This window comes from Phalacrocorax carbo, chromosome 2 (assembly GCF_963921805.1).
Source record: "Phalacrocorax carbo chromosome 2, bPhaCar2.1, whole genome shotgun sequence".
Classification (NCBI taxonomy): domain Eukaryota; kingdom Metazoa; phylum Chordata; class Aves; order Suliformes; family Phalacrocoracidae; genus Phalacrocorax; species Phalacrocorax carbo.
In genome coordinates, this window is record NC_087514.1 from 152,744,626 (window position 1) to 152,763,664 (window position 19,039).

Here is a 19,039-nt window from a genome sequence, read left to right on the forward strand (position 1 = left end):
GACTGAGAAGGCTGGTGACTGAGGAAACTGAAACTTGAATAAATGTAAGATAATGCATTCTGAGAAATGCAATCTAGTCTAAGCCTCAAAGAGAAGAATCTTGGAAAAAGTAGCACCACCTCTGAGAAAAACTCAGCAAAAAACACCACAAATTAAAGAACCAGTCAATGATAAAATTGAAGTAGATTTAATAAATCTGGTTTTTACTGCAGCATCAAATATTTTTGCAGCAAATCTAGCTCAAAAAGTAATTTCAAATGGTAGTTCCCAGACTTCTGCCCTCTTGGGGTAGTATGGATGAATATTAATGTAATATGTACTTATTTATATTGTAGATTAATAAAAAGAAAAGACATGGGCAACTGTATGACATAAAATATTAATGAAGAAAATTAGTCAAAAAGCATAAGCAAGCAGTGAGGGCAACAGATTAGTGCAAAGTTGTCAATACTCTTCTGTCTTATTTACCAAATCCACAACAAATTTTGAGAAAGCAGACAGAGAGTATGACAAAGATGTAATAAATTTGCAGGTAAATCAAGGCCTCACTGTATAGAAAAGTACTTTATTTTACTAGTTTTAAACGAATTCCTGGTCTAGCCAACCTACATGCAGCACAGATGATGCAATGCCTGAAGTAGAGCAGGACAACTGCATTACCACTTCTATCTCGTTGGACACGACTGGAAATTATTTCTCTTCATGGTGAAAAAAAAAACATAAGTAGAAGGGACTTAGAAACACAGTAGATCACAAGAGAGGCTAAAGCATGAAGCCTGCGTATGTGGAGGAAAGTAGAGATATCTATGCCCATCCACATTTAGACTGGTCACACAAGAAGGGCCGCCTGAGAGGTTACTTCTGCTCACTTGTGGCAAGGGTTAAGGAAAACCTCTTGAGCTTTATGACAGGAAACCTCCACCTTCCCACTCACCACACACTACTATAGACACTGGACGGAGCAAGGCACAGATGCATGCATGAGAACCAGCAATCTAGTGGTACATATGCTGACGCGAACATATTTAAGCTCTGGGAAGTTGGAAGCTCTTTGTCTATGCGGTTCAGGTCATCTAAATAGCATTTGAGTACTAGGCACTTTCCTACCAAAATGAGGTAGTCAAGAAAAAGAAGAGATAATGGGTTTAGAAACCTGCTTGTCCCCAGAAGAAAATCCTGAAATGTACAAATACTGAGCTGTTACATTCTGCTTCAGGTGAAGAAGGAGGATTAATTGCAAAGGCTGCATAGGGAAGAAGATCAGAACAGAACTTCCACGTGGTTCAGACCCATGTAGCTGGGCGACAGGAGATGAAATGAGGCTAAATATCAAAAGAAAATCCTTAATGGGGTGTTATATCAGATCTGAATGTCTCCCAAGGGAAGAAGCAGAATCCCCACTGCTCAACACATGTAAAAGCAGTGTGGACAAAGAACTACAAGATAGGCTACAGGGAAAAACTCAATACATAGCAAGAGGATGGTTCAGATGACCTAATAATATAACAGGATTTAAAATGACTAGATAATTCTATTATCATTAACCACATTCACAGTAGTACAAGCTTAAACACTGTTGCTATGGTAATCAATCCTTACGCGTCGTTGCAGAAAATGACAGAGATACAAGGGATAGAAATGAATTGAACCAGCCTTTCCTATTCTCAATGAATTCAATGTACCAGTCAGCTGGGAAACTATCTAACATAAAAGTTTACATCTAGCTTCCCATAAGCCTTTCAAAATATATAGTAAAGCACAACTGAGTGTCTGACATTCAAATATGGGTTTATCCTTAGACTTACACAGTCAGTTCAGATTCAAGGAAGGAGCAAGACTCCAGTTCAGAGGGGTGCTGCTGGAAACGAAGGGATTGATCTCACCATTGCACTTTGAATCTCTTAATATTGCTCAAATTCTCTCCACCAAAGTAAACCAACACTATGGAAAGAACATGCATGCTTACGCTCACGTGCTATTACAGCTCCATCTCATGAGAATATGAGACCAACTCGTTTTCCATGCGGAAGGCAAGGAAAAAAAAACAGCAGAAGCAATCATTTTCACTGGCACTTTCTAAGGAGCCCTATGGACAACCAACCACAGTAGTGAAAGCATCCTACTTTTTATTCTTAATTTATACACTCAACTGAAAACGAATAACTTTTTAAGATTCAAGCCACAGAAAACAAATTATCATCAGTCTTGTGATCACATATTATCAAATCTAAATCAGTTCCATTCCTGCATGGACATTTTTGTAGTGTTGTAATGAAGTGCACATCTCACAGTACACTGGAAAATGCATACTGGTTTGCTCACTCAGCTTTCCCCTTCACTTACAGTAACAAAATATTTGTCAGGAAAACAGTAAGCTAAACCTGGCAGTAATAAAATCCTTAGAGCCAGGGAAAATTTTGGAACTCAAATTTTAAAAAATGGAGTTTAAGTCATTCCTGGTACCACTTAAATAGGGTCTGTTTTAATCTCTACAAGTAAAACTGGAAAACAGCACTAAGTTTTTTTGAAAACAATTGAGAATTTAAAGTAAGGCACTAACATTCCTCTTTCTCCGAACCAAAAAGTTTTCAGCAAAACACAATCGGAATCAAGTGGGAGAAAAAGCTCAAATCACTTAGTGAAAAACCACCCCGCTCTCCCAGTTTCATAACATCAGAAAAAATGGCTACAGAGTATATTTAGGAAAAACTATATTCATACATAGACAGAAGAGAAGACAACAAATTCCGTGCTGGTTTTGGTGGGGTAGAGTTAGTTTTCTTCACAGTAGCTACTATGGGGTTACCGAGCAGGGCTTACACAGAGCCAAGGCCTCTTCTGCTTCTCACCCCACCCCACCAGCGAGCAGGCTGGGGGTGCAGAAGGAGCTGGGAGGGGACATGGCCAGGACAGTTGCCCCCAGCTGACCAAAGGGATATCCCACACCATATGGTGTCATGCTCAGCATATAAAGCTGGGGTAAGAAGAAGGAAGGGGGGATGTTTGGAGTGATGGCGTTTGTCTTCCCAAGTAACCGTTACGTGCGATGGAGCCCTGCTTTCCTGGAGATGGCTGCACACCTGCCTGCCCATGGGAAGTGGTGAGTGAATTCCTTGTTTTGCTTTGCTTGTGTGTGCGGCATTTGCTTTACCTGTTAAACTGTCTTTATCTCAAACCATGAGTTTTCTCCCCGTTACTCTTCTGATTCTCTCCCCCATCCCACCAGGGGGGAGTGAGCGAGTGGCCATGTGGGGCTGGGTTGCCAGATGGGTTTAAACCACGACAATTCTGCTCCTCGAATTTCACAGCAACGCTTCCTTTCAAAAAATGCTTTCTCAAGTGAACAAAGTATTTCTTTTGCTCTTTTGATACTCTACAGCATTGTTACAAAAAATAATTCAAAACAGCCCACGCAAACAGAGCCACGTATTCAAAAAGGAACAGGTTTTCACCTGTTAGTGATGGTATTTTACTGTGCTAGTGCTGGCTCTTACTCATTGTTTTATGCAGCACTAAGCAAAATACTCATTAGATACCAGAAAAAAAAATATCAAAAAGGAAGAGGTCCATATTCTGGTTTGAAAATCAACTATGACAAGCAAATAGACCAGAAGGTAAAAATAATATTTAAAATCTTCAGTTACAGCATATTTGAAAGAGGCTAAAAATAAACCAGCCTGTTTTTTAAAAAACTATTACATTCGACCTTCAGGAATGCATTATATTTTAAGTGAGAAGCAAAATATACGTGTCAAGCAAAAGATCAGAGCAACAATGGAGTTTCCAATATTTGTAAACACATATAGAATCAAAATATTTGATAGATGTGCTATTCAGTTACCCTAGTACATACAATATTTATTTATATAATGTAATTTTTTGCAAAAACTTCTCAGGGATAAGCAGAGAAAATAACTCAGGTTCTATCAGAACATTCTTGAAATGCTAGAACATGCCTGAATTCATGAAACATTTATTCAATTTATGAAGATACATCCTTTTTATTGAAAACAGTCTGTAACATAGTGTATGTATGTTTTGTTTTATTTTAATATATTTCATTAGTATTTTTCTTGGAATTTAAACAAAAATGTTCCTGCTTGTGTAAGTTTCAAGTCATTAGTGCCAAAACTTCAGCCGATGTTTCATGAGAAAATTACTGAATTATGTCTGTTTATGATTATAACACAGATTTCTCAAGAAAATTATTCCCTTTTGGGCATTAAAAACTAAATGAGTATGAAAGACTAGAATGTGTTTAATGTGACCAAGCTAGCTTTTCCCGCCAAAATGCTTCAATTTAATCCAAACTAATTTTTTAAAATTTAAACAAAGTCTAATAAAAGTTTTCATTTCCAAAAATGACGTGTGTTTACTAGAAGAGACTCGATAAAAAGATATCATTAAAAAATAAAAATTGTGAAGGCCAAGAATTTTACTATGGAACTGCTGTAAATAATTTCCTTTTTTTTTTTTAAATATAAGTTCATGGATGAGTCAAAAAGAGCATGTGTGAGAAAGAGGAAGAAGTCCCAGTGCAACTGAGAAATTAAACTGAAAAATTAAATCAAGGAGCCAAAAACCCGACACACAGATGGTAAAAACTGGCAAAAAATAAAAAGTAAAAATCATGCTCTTAAGTACCAACAGATGCAGTGACTTTAAAATATTACTCCTTGAGGATACACAAAGACAATAATCCCAGATTGTGATTTCTGGGCCAGTTTACTGCTGTACTAGAGCCACAAAATATACTGTATTGTATAGAGAAAAAATGACATGTCAGAGACAGTGATATCTCCACTGCCAGTCTACTAAAATAGAAGGGAAGAAAATTAAACTATCCAACACTGTGAAATTAATGTCTTCAGAAAAAAAAAAATTATCTGTGTAAATGAGATAAGAGAGGTGACTTGCAGAATCCATTTACAGATTTATAATACTACGGACTGAGCACAAGCTGGTTATTTGAGCATTTCTGAAACATTCCTTCTTGAAACAATATTCAAGCTTCTCACTCTGGATGGAAGCGAGACTATGCTTCCCAGATTCCCCGTTGCTAAACTTTGTCACACTAATAGCTTTGCTGATCTCCAACCTTAGTTAGGGTCTCCTTGATTTCAATCACCACAATTACTTAAAAGTCATCCCAGTTCATACTATTGGTATTAAAACAAGGAAAGAAAAATAATCCAAGATCTGAAAATTGGGAAGCTGGTGTGTAGTACCTATATGCTTGAAGTTTAGCCTTTCCTGAAAGATCTTAAAATCAAAAATGGAAATGGATAATAATTAGTAGTACTTTTGAAATGCATTATTTAAGACTAGTGTTCCAGATTGTTAAATTAAATTGATACTGCTACTCATGATTGAACAAACACAGTATCTTATGCCATCGCCATAATTTCAGACTAGCTGTAGATGTATAACCATAAACTTCTGCCTTTTGGGGCTAAAAACCAAAGGCAAATTCAAAGAAAACAAAATTATATTTCTTTACTACCTCTTTTAGTATGCAGAAGTATACACTGGGCACTTTCTTCTCTAAAACAGTTACTGAAGTTATCAGGATAGTCATAACATCAGGAAGGTGACTGAGAACTCCTCAGTGTGAATGTATTTAAAAACATAGTTCAAGAAAAACATTTGTCATAAAATAAGTTTTACAAGTATATATGGATACATTTAAACATATATCTATATGTGTGTGTATATATATGTGTCAGCATATGACAGCACTTTAAAACACTGCTACCAAAAGTGGGCAGTTGATGAAGTGTTCTGTATTTCTAGTATATAAACAAGTACGGACATGTTCTTCATTTAAGTCTAATGTATGCACCAGTAAGGAGTAAGAATGCTGAACTATAAAAATGAACAGGAAAGTTTGCTATATGTTAATTGGCAAACAGAAAGATGCTGTCATGAATCAAATAAATTTTGTCTTCTGTAAAGGCTCCAAATTCGGATGACCCAGAAAGGTATCACTTCTCACCAGGACACCCGTCAGCTTTCAGCTAGCGCAGGCCAGCAGAGCTTCAGCAGCTGCTGCTGGCCCTGCTGACACAGCCTGGGAGGCAGTTTTGAGATGACTCCCACCATCCTGAAACACAGTCCCAGCTACATGCTGCCGATGCAAGCGCTCCTCTGAATTCACCCCAGGTTTCTGAGGTTTGGCTTTAGAGTAAGACAAGTCAAAGCATGCCTGACACCAGCGCGCTCAAAACCCCAGGGGCCCAGCACAGGAGGGCACATCTTCTCTTCGGCTGTGCCTCTTTTTATATTTACAAGCACATGTAGCTGTAAAATGAAAAAAGTCATTGGGGAACTGCATTGCAATAAGGTAGGAATTTCACATAGATTCAGATATAATAGTTTCTTTTGGTTTTTTCTATACATTTCCCAGCCACACCCCTGTGTTTTCTGCTGTCCCCTGAAACACCAGGACGGAGCTGAAGTGCCTCCTACCCAATCTTCTGCTTTTCAGTAAGACCAACGCTTGTTAATTTAGGGGGAAAATGGCGGAGTCCTTGAGCCCCATTAATTTCACCTACCCAGAATGCTGCGATACACACTATCCTACTGAAGTGTAAGATGTTTCTTTTGCACAGAGACCAATTTTACTGACCTTAAAATCACCAGCAAAATCCATCAGTTTGATGAGAGGATGAGTTAAGTGAGTCTTCATGAAGAGAAAGCTATTTATAGTGGTGAAGTGTAGCTTCAAGGAAGAAATACTGATGGGCTTGCTTTATGAAATCTGTGCTTTGTTGTAACAATTATTGCTTTGAAAATCAGGATAAATAAGACTGGTATGATGGAATACTCAATGTAACTTTCAATAATTTTAAATGGAGATGCTCGCAGATATGACCACTTTCTTTTGGGACATTTAATTTAGTCTGTGCTTTGGATAAATGAGTTGAAATTATAAGCAATCATGAATGCCTACACATTAAGAAAGTAAAGATTTTTGAAGACAAATGGAGGTACCCAAAAAGAAGAGGAAATTAAGTTTTGATACAAAGTGATTGAACACTGGCTTCCTGCCTAGTGTTCTGAAGAAATACTAAGAGGACCAGAGGTTTTGTTCATACTGGATACCTCACTCCTTGGGCATTTATTCCAGTGTGTAAAAATATTTGCACTATACAGCCTGAAGGATTCTTTTTTTTTCCGGAAATGGTTGCATACGTGTGCTGCCCTTAACGTTAATTTTTAAACTGTGAAAACAATATTTTAAATAGCAAATATGTTAAAATAATAATAGCCAACTGATTTTACTCAAATTCAGAAATAGTCATCTCTGGGCTGGAAAAAGCAGCATAAAAATTTACAATCCAAATGGAGTTAAAGTAATAAAATGCATCTGGCATGAAAGTGAGTGATACCTTAATATGGAATCTGGGCAACAATTTTTGTTCTTAAAATATCACATCCAAGAGAACAAAACTTAAAAAAGGAATATTTATTTCAAAAGTAAAACCTTTACAGCAGTACATCACAGAAGGTCTTTAGTTCATTAATACTTTTAGTGCTTCACATGTTTCTAATTGATTGCTTCCTCATGGAAACACTAGTTGTGCTGTATTTGTTTGGATTCTGTGTATCCTGAGTACGGACCCACCCCAACCAGAGTAACTGCATCAGTTACAAATCAGTTTTCTTTCTTTGGCACAGGGATTCAGCAAAAGCCCTTATCATTGCCACAAGGCAGTCGACAGTTAGTTGCTGAGTCTTCTGAAAACACATTTTAATTATTTATTAAATCAGATCAAATAAAATTATTTTTAAAAGAAGAGAGGGATTGTCGCTTCTCCTGTTCTGCACGTGACACATACAAAAATAAATAATTTTTTGGAACATCCTGATTTCCTAAGCAAGCAAATTCCTATTCTCCCTCCTCGCCCCTTCCCAGCCCTGGAAACTATCGAGGTTGACCATTTCATATGTAACTCCAAGTAGTTTGAAGATAAATTTAAAGTGGACTTATTTTCAAATCAGTCAGTGAATGAATTGGCAAGGCTGGTCTATTATCTTCTTTCCCCTTCCAGTTATACTGATGAAATAAATTAAAATCTTATGGTATACCACATCAACTAGGTCATATTACGTAATTCCATTCACTCAGTTGCTGCACTCACTAAATCTTGCTGTGTCACTTCATAAGGAATCATGACATTTCTCAAAGTATCCTATAAATTACAGTAACCACTTAATACAGCCAAAGAGTACTACATTCAATAATGGAATGCTCGTACTTAAGCAATAAAATCAAGATTAAATTTAAAACCCAAAATAAAACAAAAACCCAGACAAATTACTTCCATGTAACTCAATTATTATCTCCAAGTTACCCAGTACCATTCCCCTTTCCAGCAAAGCGCAACCATGTCATTAAAGTGACTTGTCCACGCAGGATTTTAAAAAATAAGTGCCTTTCCTATTTCCATGAATGGAAGATAAATTAACGATCACTTCCACAACAGAGAGGATAAACTTGGCCCTTTTCTGAAAGCATCTTTCTCATAATTAATAATTCATAGAACGAAAAAAGCATAAAAATCATCCTGCTGTTGTTAAATAAATGAGGTAAGTTTCCCATTCAGATAAAATCTGCCATTTTCCCTTGCTGAAAATAACCACTCTGACTTTATTTCTCTTCTGTTCGGAATGAACTGACTTGCATGACTCAGCAGTGATTTACCAGAATCTCACCTAAAAACTACAGTGAAAAGTGAAGACCCCTCACATCCCTGTTCTTGTCCCTGGTAAGTCATTCTATTTTATTTTAGGAAGGACTACAACTTCCACTACAAATTAATAATATGATTATTTCTTTTAAATAAGTAGCATTAGCCATTTAGAAGAAAAACTGTACCAGGAAGAAAACCAGACTATTAAAAAAAAATAAATAAAAAAGGGCACTCATTTTTCCATTTCAAGTCAAGCAAATTCTAAAATGCAAATTAAATTAACTGGAAATTAAGTTAATGTGAAGTTTAAGCTAAGGCCAGACTGACTTCTAATGTAGAATTATAGAAGTTTCGCTTGGTAGCAAACCTAAGCAAATTCTCAGTCTTGGTTTTTCTTATAATTTGAAAGGAACAGGGGGAAAAAAAACCAAACAGTATTTGGGGTAACTTTCTAATTTCAAATGGTGTCTTTCTGAAGAACATAAAAACGGACATCATCAAGACTCTAGAAAATAAAACAGAGAAGGGATTTGGGGAGCTGAGATTTAGAGATGTCATCTCTTTCTTTACAAGGAATTGGTTCGTGTCCTGTAGAAATCTGTATTGTAAAACACAAAGCAGATATGCAAGAAGAAGAGAAAGGCAGAACAGAGAAAATGAGAAGAACGCAAAATGGAAGGAAAAAAGGGTAAAATATCAATACCGTGTACCACCAGTACCACCTTCTGAAACAAAAATGCAGGATTTCTTTTTAAGCCTCAAAGATACAAGTAATCACATATTTACACTTTGGTTAAAAGGCTAGAATGCAGAACAAGCATAATGTGAATTTCAAATTAAGAATACTTTACCAAGGCCAAGGGAGAATCCTCTATAGACACAATTAACAGAATTGCTTTAATACACTTAAAACTTTTAACCTTTGCGGTCTTTGAAGTGAATAGTGGAACTGCATCTATTTCAGGTTTGTACAGAAGGGCTGTACTGCCCTGAAAAGTTTTACAGTGCTGTAAACTAATGAAATAAATTATCTTAATTTGGTTAGATCTATTTTCATTAACTGTATTACCCACCAAGGGAATGAGGATAAATTTTAATTTTACTAATGTATTTTACTTCTGCATTAGTTTGGCACGCTGTAATTGCAGCTCCTGCCCAGTATTGCTCACTCTGCTGTCACGAGGCCACCTTACCCTGTGCTCCCCGTGCTCTCACCCACGCAGGCAGGGCCGCATGGACCCCAGGGACCCACGCAGCCATCACCGCCTCGAGTTCGTCTGCACGGTGCTAATTCATACCATGTTCCCACCAGGGTTTTTGAGGACTCGGCATGGTAGCAGCAACAAGCACTTTATGAAAAGAGTGAGAGTGTTTCTAGTATGAACAACTCATTGGGATACCTTATATACGCCTAAACAAAAAAGTAAACATATAAGATAAACCTCTTTCACAGCATGGAGAAAGAAAACAAGTTCTTAAAAGAAGAAAAGGAAGAACTGAGACATCCTTTAGATGAAACACTCTTCCAGGCCTAGTAAGGGATTTTCAGATGTCCTTATCTGACCTGCTACTGTGGAAGGACAGCAGTCAAAAAAGGCAGAGATAATACTGTTCTGCAAAATACTTTGAAAATAGTGAGACAACTAACAGCAATAATTTATTTGAAGCTGCTTACAGCATCTCCATGTAATTTAAAACAGTATTACTTATATCCCTGATACCATAGATTTATCACCATTAACTACCACAACAACATGATTATTTAGTTTGGTCCCAAAGGGCAGGAAAACAGGAGGGTATGATTACCAGCAAGACTGAAAATGCCTTTCATGCATGCCAACACTCTTCAGAAAGGTTCTGCAGAACAGAGTAGCTCTTCTAGCAGACACTAGTGCTTGTCAGGCTGCACCTGGAGTACCATGTCCTGTTCTGGTCCCCACAATTCACAAAAGACATGGACAGATCGTAGAGGGTCCAAAGGAGGACCACAAAGATGATAAAAGGCCTGGAGAACCTGACTTATAAAGAAAGACTAAAGGAGTTAGGTCTTTTCTCCCTGGAGAAAAGAAGGCTCAGGAGGGTCCTCATCACAGTATTCCATTACTTAAAGAGTGGCTACAAGAAGGACAGAGACTGTCTCTTCACAAAGAGCCACATGGAGAAGACAAGGGGCAACAGGTACAAGTCGCACTGATTCGAGTTACATCTTGATATATGAAAGAATTTTTTTACAGTAAGAACAACAATTCACTGGAAAAACCTCTCCAGGGATGTGGTAGAGTTCCCGGCACCAGAGGTTTTCAAGATGAGATTGGACAGAGTTCTCAGTAGGCTCATCTATGCTCCCTTTCCCACAAAAGGTTGAACCAGATGATCTTTCAAGGTCCCTTCCAACGTGGGTTGTCCTACCATTCTTTAAATTTCTGCCCAGTCCATCTGCATAGTTATGTGCATGTGTAAGTATATCTCTGAGAGTGAGAGTGTTTGAGTGTGAGGACATACATCTGAACATGAAGCACGTATTTTTCTGTAACTCTTAAAATCCATGAGATGTTTTGTAAAATTGACTTTTCTATTTTTTCAAAATTGTGTACTATATTCACCTCTCCACATATAGAGCTGCATTCTGCCACTGAATTCATATCTACACAGTAGTGTATAACTGAACGTAGACTGCAGCCCCCAAACTGTCTCACCTATTTAATACACAGCATGAAATGACAGACTATTTTTCAAAGGAGAACAAGATAGATGCCAGCATGAAACACTGTTTATAAAAGCATCACCACTACAGCTGTCCCCGAGCAATAAAGCTGTTTATTCCAACCTCCTACCTTATAAAAACTGAAACCCTCAGCACTGAAAAACAACTTCAAATGTATTCGTGACTCCAAGACAAAAAATAAGAAAAATCTCTTTCCAACATATACAGTTAAGGTCATGTCTGCAAATGTCCATTTTGCATGAAAGTGCAGAGACTTCTAAATTCCATATTAATATTTCCTTAAAACTAACACATACTGTAGTTCGAAATTTGATTCTCTGTATATACTGATGCATTCAGCCTACAGATAAGTCCTCCTTTTTCAGGCTGCTTCTCTCTGTTTCTGTAGTTATACACACATATTCAGAGAATTTTTAATAAGTATGTGTATTAGTGTATTCATATGTAAGCTTTATACAGAAATATCTAAGATTTATACAGAGATTCTTCTGAATTCAGAAGACATGACAACACTTCTGAGGAGTAGGAATTAGTGTCTACATAAAAAATCAGAAACAGATCAAGTTGGAACATAAACATCAAACGTCTTTTAAATATGGAAATGAAGTTTAGATTTAAAAATCTGGATCTGAAGCCAGTTAGGTTCAAGGTCAGATTTAAACCTAGAAAAGGCCTGTGATTCTGATTCTCACGACAGAAAAACATGGTAAAGATTTTAACCTTAAAAAGCAGAAATCATAAATACAGAAGTAGAGAACTTACATGCCCATCGTAAGAGCTTGTTTTACCCTCCCATGACCCTTTTTAAGCATTCTGACACATAATACAGAACTGGCTTCAGCAAGTCACCCAGATCGAGATGTGTCTGTGGGAGCAAACTGCGCACCTCAACACCACCAGAGCCTCAGCCACTGGAAGCAGCTCAGCAGCGTCCAGCCTGGAAGCGACCCAGCTGACCGCACACATGCCTTGATTCAATGAAGATCTACACTCCAGAACTACACAATATGAATTTGGATATTTTTATGTAGGTACTCACATTAAAAACACCTAAATACAGGTTTCTCATTTTGGAGCCCACAATGCGTAGTATGTTTTCTAATATAATAATAATAAATGCAGCACAGGGAGAACGCTGAAAGAAGTCTACAGAATAATCACTTAATTGTGGTCACATACAGATCAGTGATACCCAATACCACTACACTCTTTTGGGAAGTCAAAGGCTATTAGGAATTATTTAATAATTTTGACCATACTCTATACAAAAAATATTCCAAATGTGTGATTAGTCAAACATAAAGAAAAGAAAAAGAAGAAAAATATTATTACATCTGCGATTAGTAATGGCTTTGAGATGTCAAGGTGCACTTCTGGTAGCCAGACAGGGCATTTGGCTGGTTCAGAGCTAGATGCAAACACTGCCTTTGCTGAGACACAACTGCCCCTCTTCCTGCAGGGTGGAGGGTCAAGCCAGCACTTTAGAGCTTACATTTCATTTGAGTGTTTGAGTTTCTGAGTTGAAGGAGTCAACATCTTACAAATATACAGAAATAAAGGGAGACGTCAATACCTAATTACCTGTAGCACCAGCTAAGAGAAAGTATTCTTGGGCCAAATCAAGCTTTTCACCTTCTTCATAGTACAAAAGCAAGAAGAAACAGCTGTAGCACTCAGGGTGTTGATAACCCCATCAGGTGGAAGCCAGTGTGATCACACAGCCAAGAACCCCCATCTCAAATAGTAAAAAAGCTGAATTTGCAAGTGGATATGGGACTGGGGAGACTTTGAACTCTTGCACAGGCACCTTGACGTCTTCTGATCAGCTCTTTGACTAACATAAACCTTAAGAGAATCCTCTACCAATGCACTAGTCACTGCTTCTACCTGCCCATGGTTATAGCTATGGCCAGTTAATACTAAGACAGGTGCCAAGCCATGCCTTTCTCAGCTGTGTCCCATAGCTCTATGTGCAAAAACAAGCAAACTGCATGAGCCGTGGCCTTGTTCACTAGCTGGTTCCATCCCATGATTAGCCTCAGAGTAGTCCTGCCTGGTTCCACAATCCCTGGATAGCTTCCTGGCTACACCCATACACCCCCTGCCTTTCCCATAGGACAATCCACAGAAGACCCCCCCAAAAAGAGACAGGCCTCTGCATTCCACCTAGAGCTTCAAACATATGCATATCTCTATCTTTGTGACAGAAATTCTTTATAAGGAATATGACAAGCTGTATTTTCTAATTTATACACTGTCATGGTTCTATGTTCATTAAGGTTGTTATCACAAGAAACAAATTATAAAGTGCCTGTAGTCAGAAAGGGAGAAGAGCAACGAGACTCTATCTTGGCATTGTACAGAGTAATGGATAACCAGTTAAAAATTATTCCTCGAACAGAAGCCTAGCTAATCCTTTTTCCAAATCATAAAGCACAACTCCTTACTAATGACAAAAAATTTTTACTGCAGTATCAACCTCTACTTGTGAGGAGTTTGAGATATGAAGAGCCTCCAACCCCTAAGCCTCCCCATCTCCAAGACATGAAACATTGAAGTTACAGACTTTTCCACTGTAGTTACAGTCATAATAAAACCTAGAAACAAAAGCCAAAATACATCTGTCAGACAAGAAGAAACCAAAAGAGGTACACTAGTAAAAATAAAAATATTTATGTACATTAGCCATACCACTATGAAACATTCAGAACTAAACACAGCAAATGAGCTGCATTTCTGCCTTCTATTCTTACATCAAGGCATTAAACAGAAGCACAGAAGCAGGGTTTTTGTTGTTAAATGAAAAATTTGACAACATTGGTAAGCTGGAGTATGAGAATCCACAGGAAATTAGTGGTTTAAATTCACCAGCCTACCTCTGAAGCTCTGATATTTTTTTCAACTGACAGTACTGAAACGCACTAATTTATAGCATCCAAATTTTTAAAAGAATTATTCAATCGTATTAAAAGCAGCCCTTATTTTGCTGAAAATACAAGCTGAAGGCAGGTACTCTACAGCTGGAGATGTAAGACCATATGCTACTTGCACATCTGATCTAATTGAAAAAGGAAGCAGAGGAACTGTCCCAGATTACTAGGGACAGATGTCATGAACAAGAATAACTTAGGGGAAGTGTTCTGTACAGCACATTTCTGCTCAAGAAGACAGCAGTAGTAACCAACTTCTCCTCCCATCTCAGAATACGTTTGAGTTGCTTTTATCTCTAGATACTAGAAAGCTACTGGGATTTTAGCAATCAGACCTGTTCTTCAGTAATAACCATGAAATTTTACTCCCTCTCCTACCTTGCTTCCACGCACTGACAAAACGAGATATATATCCAATAGTTATGTATATATTTGCGTATCCTTTTAATTGAACCAATCTCATCGCATTTGCAAATCTGATCAACTGCTTGATAATTAAGCAGGGCAGCTGTAGAATTTCCCTCTTCTGCTGCTCTTGCACTCCTTCCCAGTGCACAGCACAGCCAGGTCCTCTTAATCCTTCTGCAAGACAGGCCTCTCCAGAAGAGCAAGGAATATACTATTTCAGTTCAAGGTGTCTTGACTGCTGCCAGTTCCAATATCTGACTAATGAAACTAAAATGACCACCCCAAGACAAGCTTTCCCTGTTCTTAAACTGAAGGAACTGGTGAAAAGTTTAACTCTTTCATATGTTCCCTTTTCATGTCTCCCTGGTATGAAACAGCATGAGTCCAGATTTGATCAGGGCCTGAGCAAGTCTTGAGGTAAACTGGGGAAAAAAGATTTCTCAAATAAAAGTGACATTACCATATATATGAATAAATTTCAGAGGAAATAAGAGTTTTCAACTATTCCTCAAAGTTTGGTTGCTGTGAGGGGAAAAAAAAAACGTGCTATGAAGGGCAAGGTGAAGAACAAAAACCAAGTTTTTCTTAAGATATTTCAGAATTAAAGATCACAAATTTTGTTCCTAGTACTTGACAATATGTAGGAAAGAATTAATGAAATAACTGAGCAAAAGTGAAAAATGCAATCCTTAACTTTCTAACTGTATGCAGAAACTGTATTTGGATTTTTGGCTTTATAGTGGTGAAATGATTCTTTGGTACAAACAGTTTCACATAACTACCTTTGTGGGCTTGAGAAATACCAAGACCACCTGAGAAATACATGGACCATTTGCCCTGTGGACAACCAGACGGCTCTGGAACTGAACTGGGAACAATCCTTAGGAAGATATAACTAACCAGCATATGCAACCAGAATATCTGAAAGGACTCAGAAAGCTGAATTAATCTTTTCCATTTCTTTGATGTATCACTCTAATTTAGCAGGGTCTTAGTAAAGACAACAGATAGGAGCAAAAGCAATTACTTCCAGGAATTTGAACAGGCTTCATGCATTTCTCTATTTTAAGGCACTAAAACCTAGACAAGTTTACAGAACTATTTCTTTAAAAATTACTAGAACATATCTAGTTCTGTGCCCTTCTTAGTTACTGCCAGAGCAGCCTATAATGATTTCCTAGAAACAAGGTCTCTTGCAGTTTCAACTGCAGAACAGGCCGTGATGCTGCACAATCACAGTTGGCTCTATAGTTCTGCTCATGGGAGATGAAGCGTTGACCACACAAAAATAACTGCACTTCTTTGGCCCATCACATCTTCACCCCTCAAAGTGCAATTCCAGTGAACATTCATGTATGTTAGAAGCTGACAAAGATCATCCTGGACATCTTTTTTTTCTCCTTCTATTCAAAAGGAAGAGATGAGGCAAGCTTCAAGAGAAGCAACTCAATCCAAGCCAGAAGAGCCTTCCTCCAACAACAAGCCTCTGGAGTCTGCAAGATTAATCTAATGATTACTACTATCTCCTCTAAACAGCCATAAAGGCAAGTTAGACCAGGACTATTGTTATCCCTGGTATCTGTAACGGGTTCTGCCCTAGAGGTTTCTTGGCACTGTCACTCCCTTACCCTCGGTTCCAGACCTGCTGTCTGCTACTCTTTATGCACCTACAGGCCCAGTGTGCAGACCACTCCAGCTCCTCCACAGCTCTGTTGAGCACACAGGAACAGGTCTGGAAGTTGCTAAATTAATTGATTACACCAGACAGCAACCTCGTCGCTTGAGTTTCTTCTTCACAGAACTGAAAGGCTTAACGAGTGGGAAACAAAACACCCACAGAGGATACTGAAAAAGATATCGGAGTGGAAGAGTATCTCTGTCTGCAGCTACTCGATGCCCTGCCAGGCCCTTGCCTCTCTCTCTCTGCAGAGCTGTGCTGCATCCCACTCTCACTACAGGTTTTCTTCTCCTGTGCATACCCTGTTAAAGAGGTTTTGGTCTAATTAACTATCCTGCTGATAAAAAATTGCGAAAGGATCCTGGTCTTCCAGGTACTTGCAGATTCATTAACACATTTAAAGCACGAACCCTCTCTCTCTCAAAAGAAAACCACCACCACCACATACAAACAAAAACAAAAAGCAGAAAACTTGCTCAGAAGAAACATGATATTTGCAATTTCAGATTTCAACCAGTTAACTCAGGTAACAAATAAGCTTCTAGACTACCACTAGTGCCCAATTATTTACCTAATTGGTGATTAAATTGAATTTGTTAAGCTGTTGAGAGACCAAAGTTAGGACTAAAATATATAAAACATCATATACTAAAATATTCATGTACCAAACATTTTATGAGATGATCACTATTAAGATTCCTAATCCAACTTCTTTGGCTGAGACAACAGTTTCATTAACTGCCACGGTGAAAATCTAATGATGCATAGAAATATGTCTTGAAAACACCAAATAAGCAGAATCATCACTGACACCCATGGCCCAAAGAATCTGGGTACCAACTTTCTATTTCAACACAGGCAGCTACAGAGACAGCAGCTAAACTCATCTGCACTAACTCTAAATCTTTTTAGAAAAAAATAGTAATGGAACTACCACTATCATTAAATGTGCAGAGGAAAATATCCAGGGACAGAGTTTTTTTCATAAAACATATAATTTCACATGAATCTGCAGTTACTTACAAGATACAAAAATAGTTAATACCTCACATTTGGGTTCTTTTAGGGTTTTACACTCCGTGATATTACTTAAGCTCCTTTTTAACTAAAAATGGGGTTGACTAACAAATGTTTGGAATATCCTAAGGTTTGGCAATACTAGACTTCAAATATCAGTATGGGATTTGTGGGTGAAGGAGACCAGTCCCAGGACACCAGCCCAGTGTTGGACTCTCAACCTTTCCCTCCATTCACAAGGCACAGTGTAAGAAGCTTGCGCTGTGTCAAATGGCAAATTTCATTTTGAAGCTCCTTTGTATAAAGCAAATTCTGCTTTTATGCCCTATTGCTGTAAAATACAAATTTTGTACATTTATGTTCAATGCAAAAACTCAATGTTTTCCTGTCACATTGTATAAAGAATAAAAATGAGGTAATAATCCTAAGTATGCACTATCCTATATATGGGCTTCCAGTGTCCATAGTAGAGATGCATTTTCATTATACATTTGAAGACACTTCTCAGAAAATGTCAGACACACACAAATACATAAAGTGACTGCTAGGTAATTTTATTTTCAGACCTTTAAACCTCTATGACTACCATCTTATTAATAAGAAGCGCTGGAATTACTTAGTGTCTCAAAAAAGCCCAAGATCAAAAGCAGTATAAATGTACACTAAATAAAAATGATGACACTGTATTCAAATTTCTAATTAATATATTTTACAATGTTAAGAATAACAAGCATTTAAAATTGCAATGCCAAAACTGAACCCGATTTAGCTATTCTGTGGTAATGTTATTAGCTTTCAATGGCAAAATGTTTATCAAAATAATACTCTCTAATTAAAATAACCTTGCTGGTATCACTTGTGAAGAACAGCAGCATTCCATGTACTATATAAATATGTTTATGTCTCAAAAATGAAATGATCTGCAGCTGTCCATTTAAGTCTTAATGCAATTTTTTTTGAAGCTGAAGGAATCCCACACAAGTTTAGGCAGCATACCGCTGGTACTTGTACCATGCTTAGAGAGCCAATATCACATAAGAATACACTTCCTCATAATAGCCTAGAGTAGCATAAAGATTAGATTGATAAAGTAATATATATACACACATATATATTACCTGTTCTTGCCTCTCCAGCCACTTGTCCACCATGGGATGACTGGCACTTAACGATGAACGAGCATTGTCTCTCTGAAACTGGTTAGACCAGCTACTAGTATCTCGTGGTAGGCTTCTGTAGTTTTCATCTTTCTAGTTTAAAAGAAACAAAAAAGTGTCTTATAAAAAACAACCAGTCCTTGCACATTAACAATGCAGCTGGTTATTAAACCAATATAAAAGGAAGACTGACAAAGGAGAACGCAGGACCGGCTGGATCCAAGGACAATGTGATTGACTGGCCATTCAATGGCAAGAGCTCCCCTTCGTTAACGGCAGTGAAGCCCAAGCAAAGCCTTTGGTGGGTTTGTAGCTCCTGCACCCACTTGTGCTTCACTACCTCTTTTTTCCAATCTCAAACCTCTAGTGCACAGACTTCCCAAGCACATACTCAGGAAGGCGTTCAAGAGCATCATGCTCCTTAGTTT

General features: G+C 37.8%; 1 protein-coding gene across 14 annotated transcripts in view; it reads right to left on the minus strand.

Annotated features, from left to right (window-relative positions):
- PARD3 (par-3 family cell polarity regulator) overlaps positions 1-19,039 on the minus strand; it is a 464,314-nt gene that overhangs the window by 240,496 nt on the left and 204,779 nt on the right. For 9 of the 14 annotated variants that reach the window (XM_064444949.1, XM_064444944.1, XM_064444941.1 and 6 more), the window contains exon 5: positions 18,573-18,704. The exons of the other annotated variants lie outside the window; for them this stretch is intronic. In XM_064444949.1, coding sequence (XP_064301019.1) covers positions 18,573-18,704 — 132 coding nt within the window. The remainder of the gene's footprint in view (positions 1-18,572; positions 18,705-19,039) is intronic. 14 annotated transcript variants of the gene reach the window in all.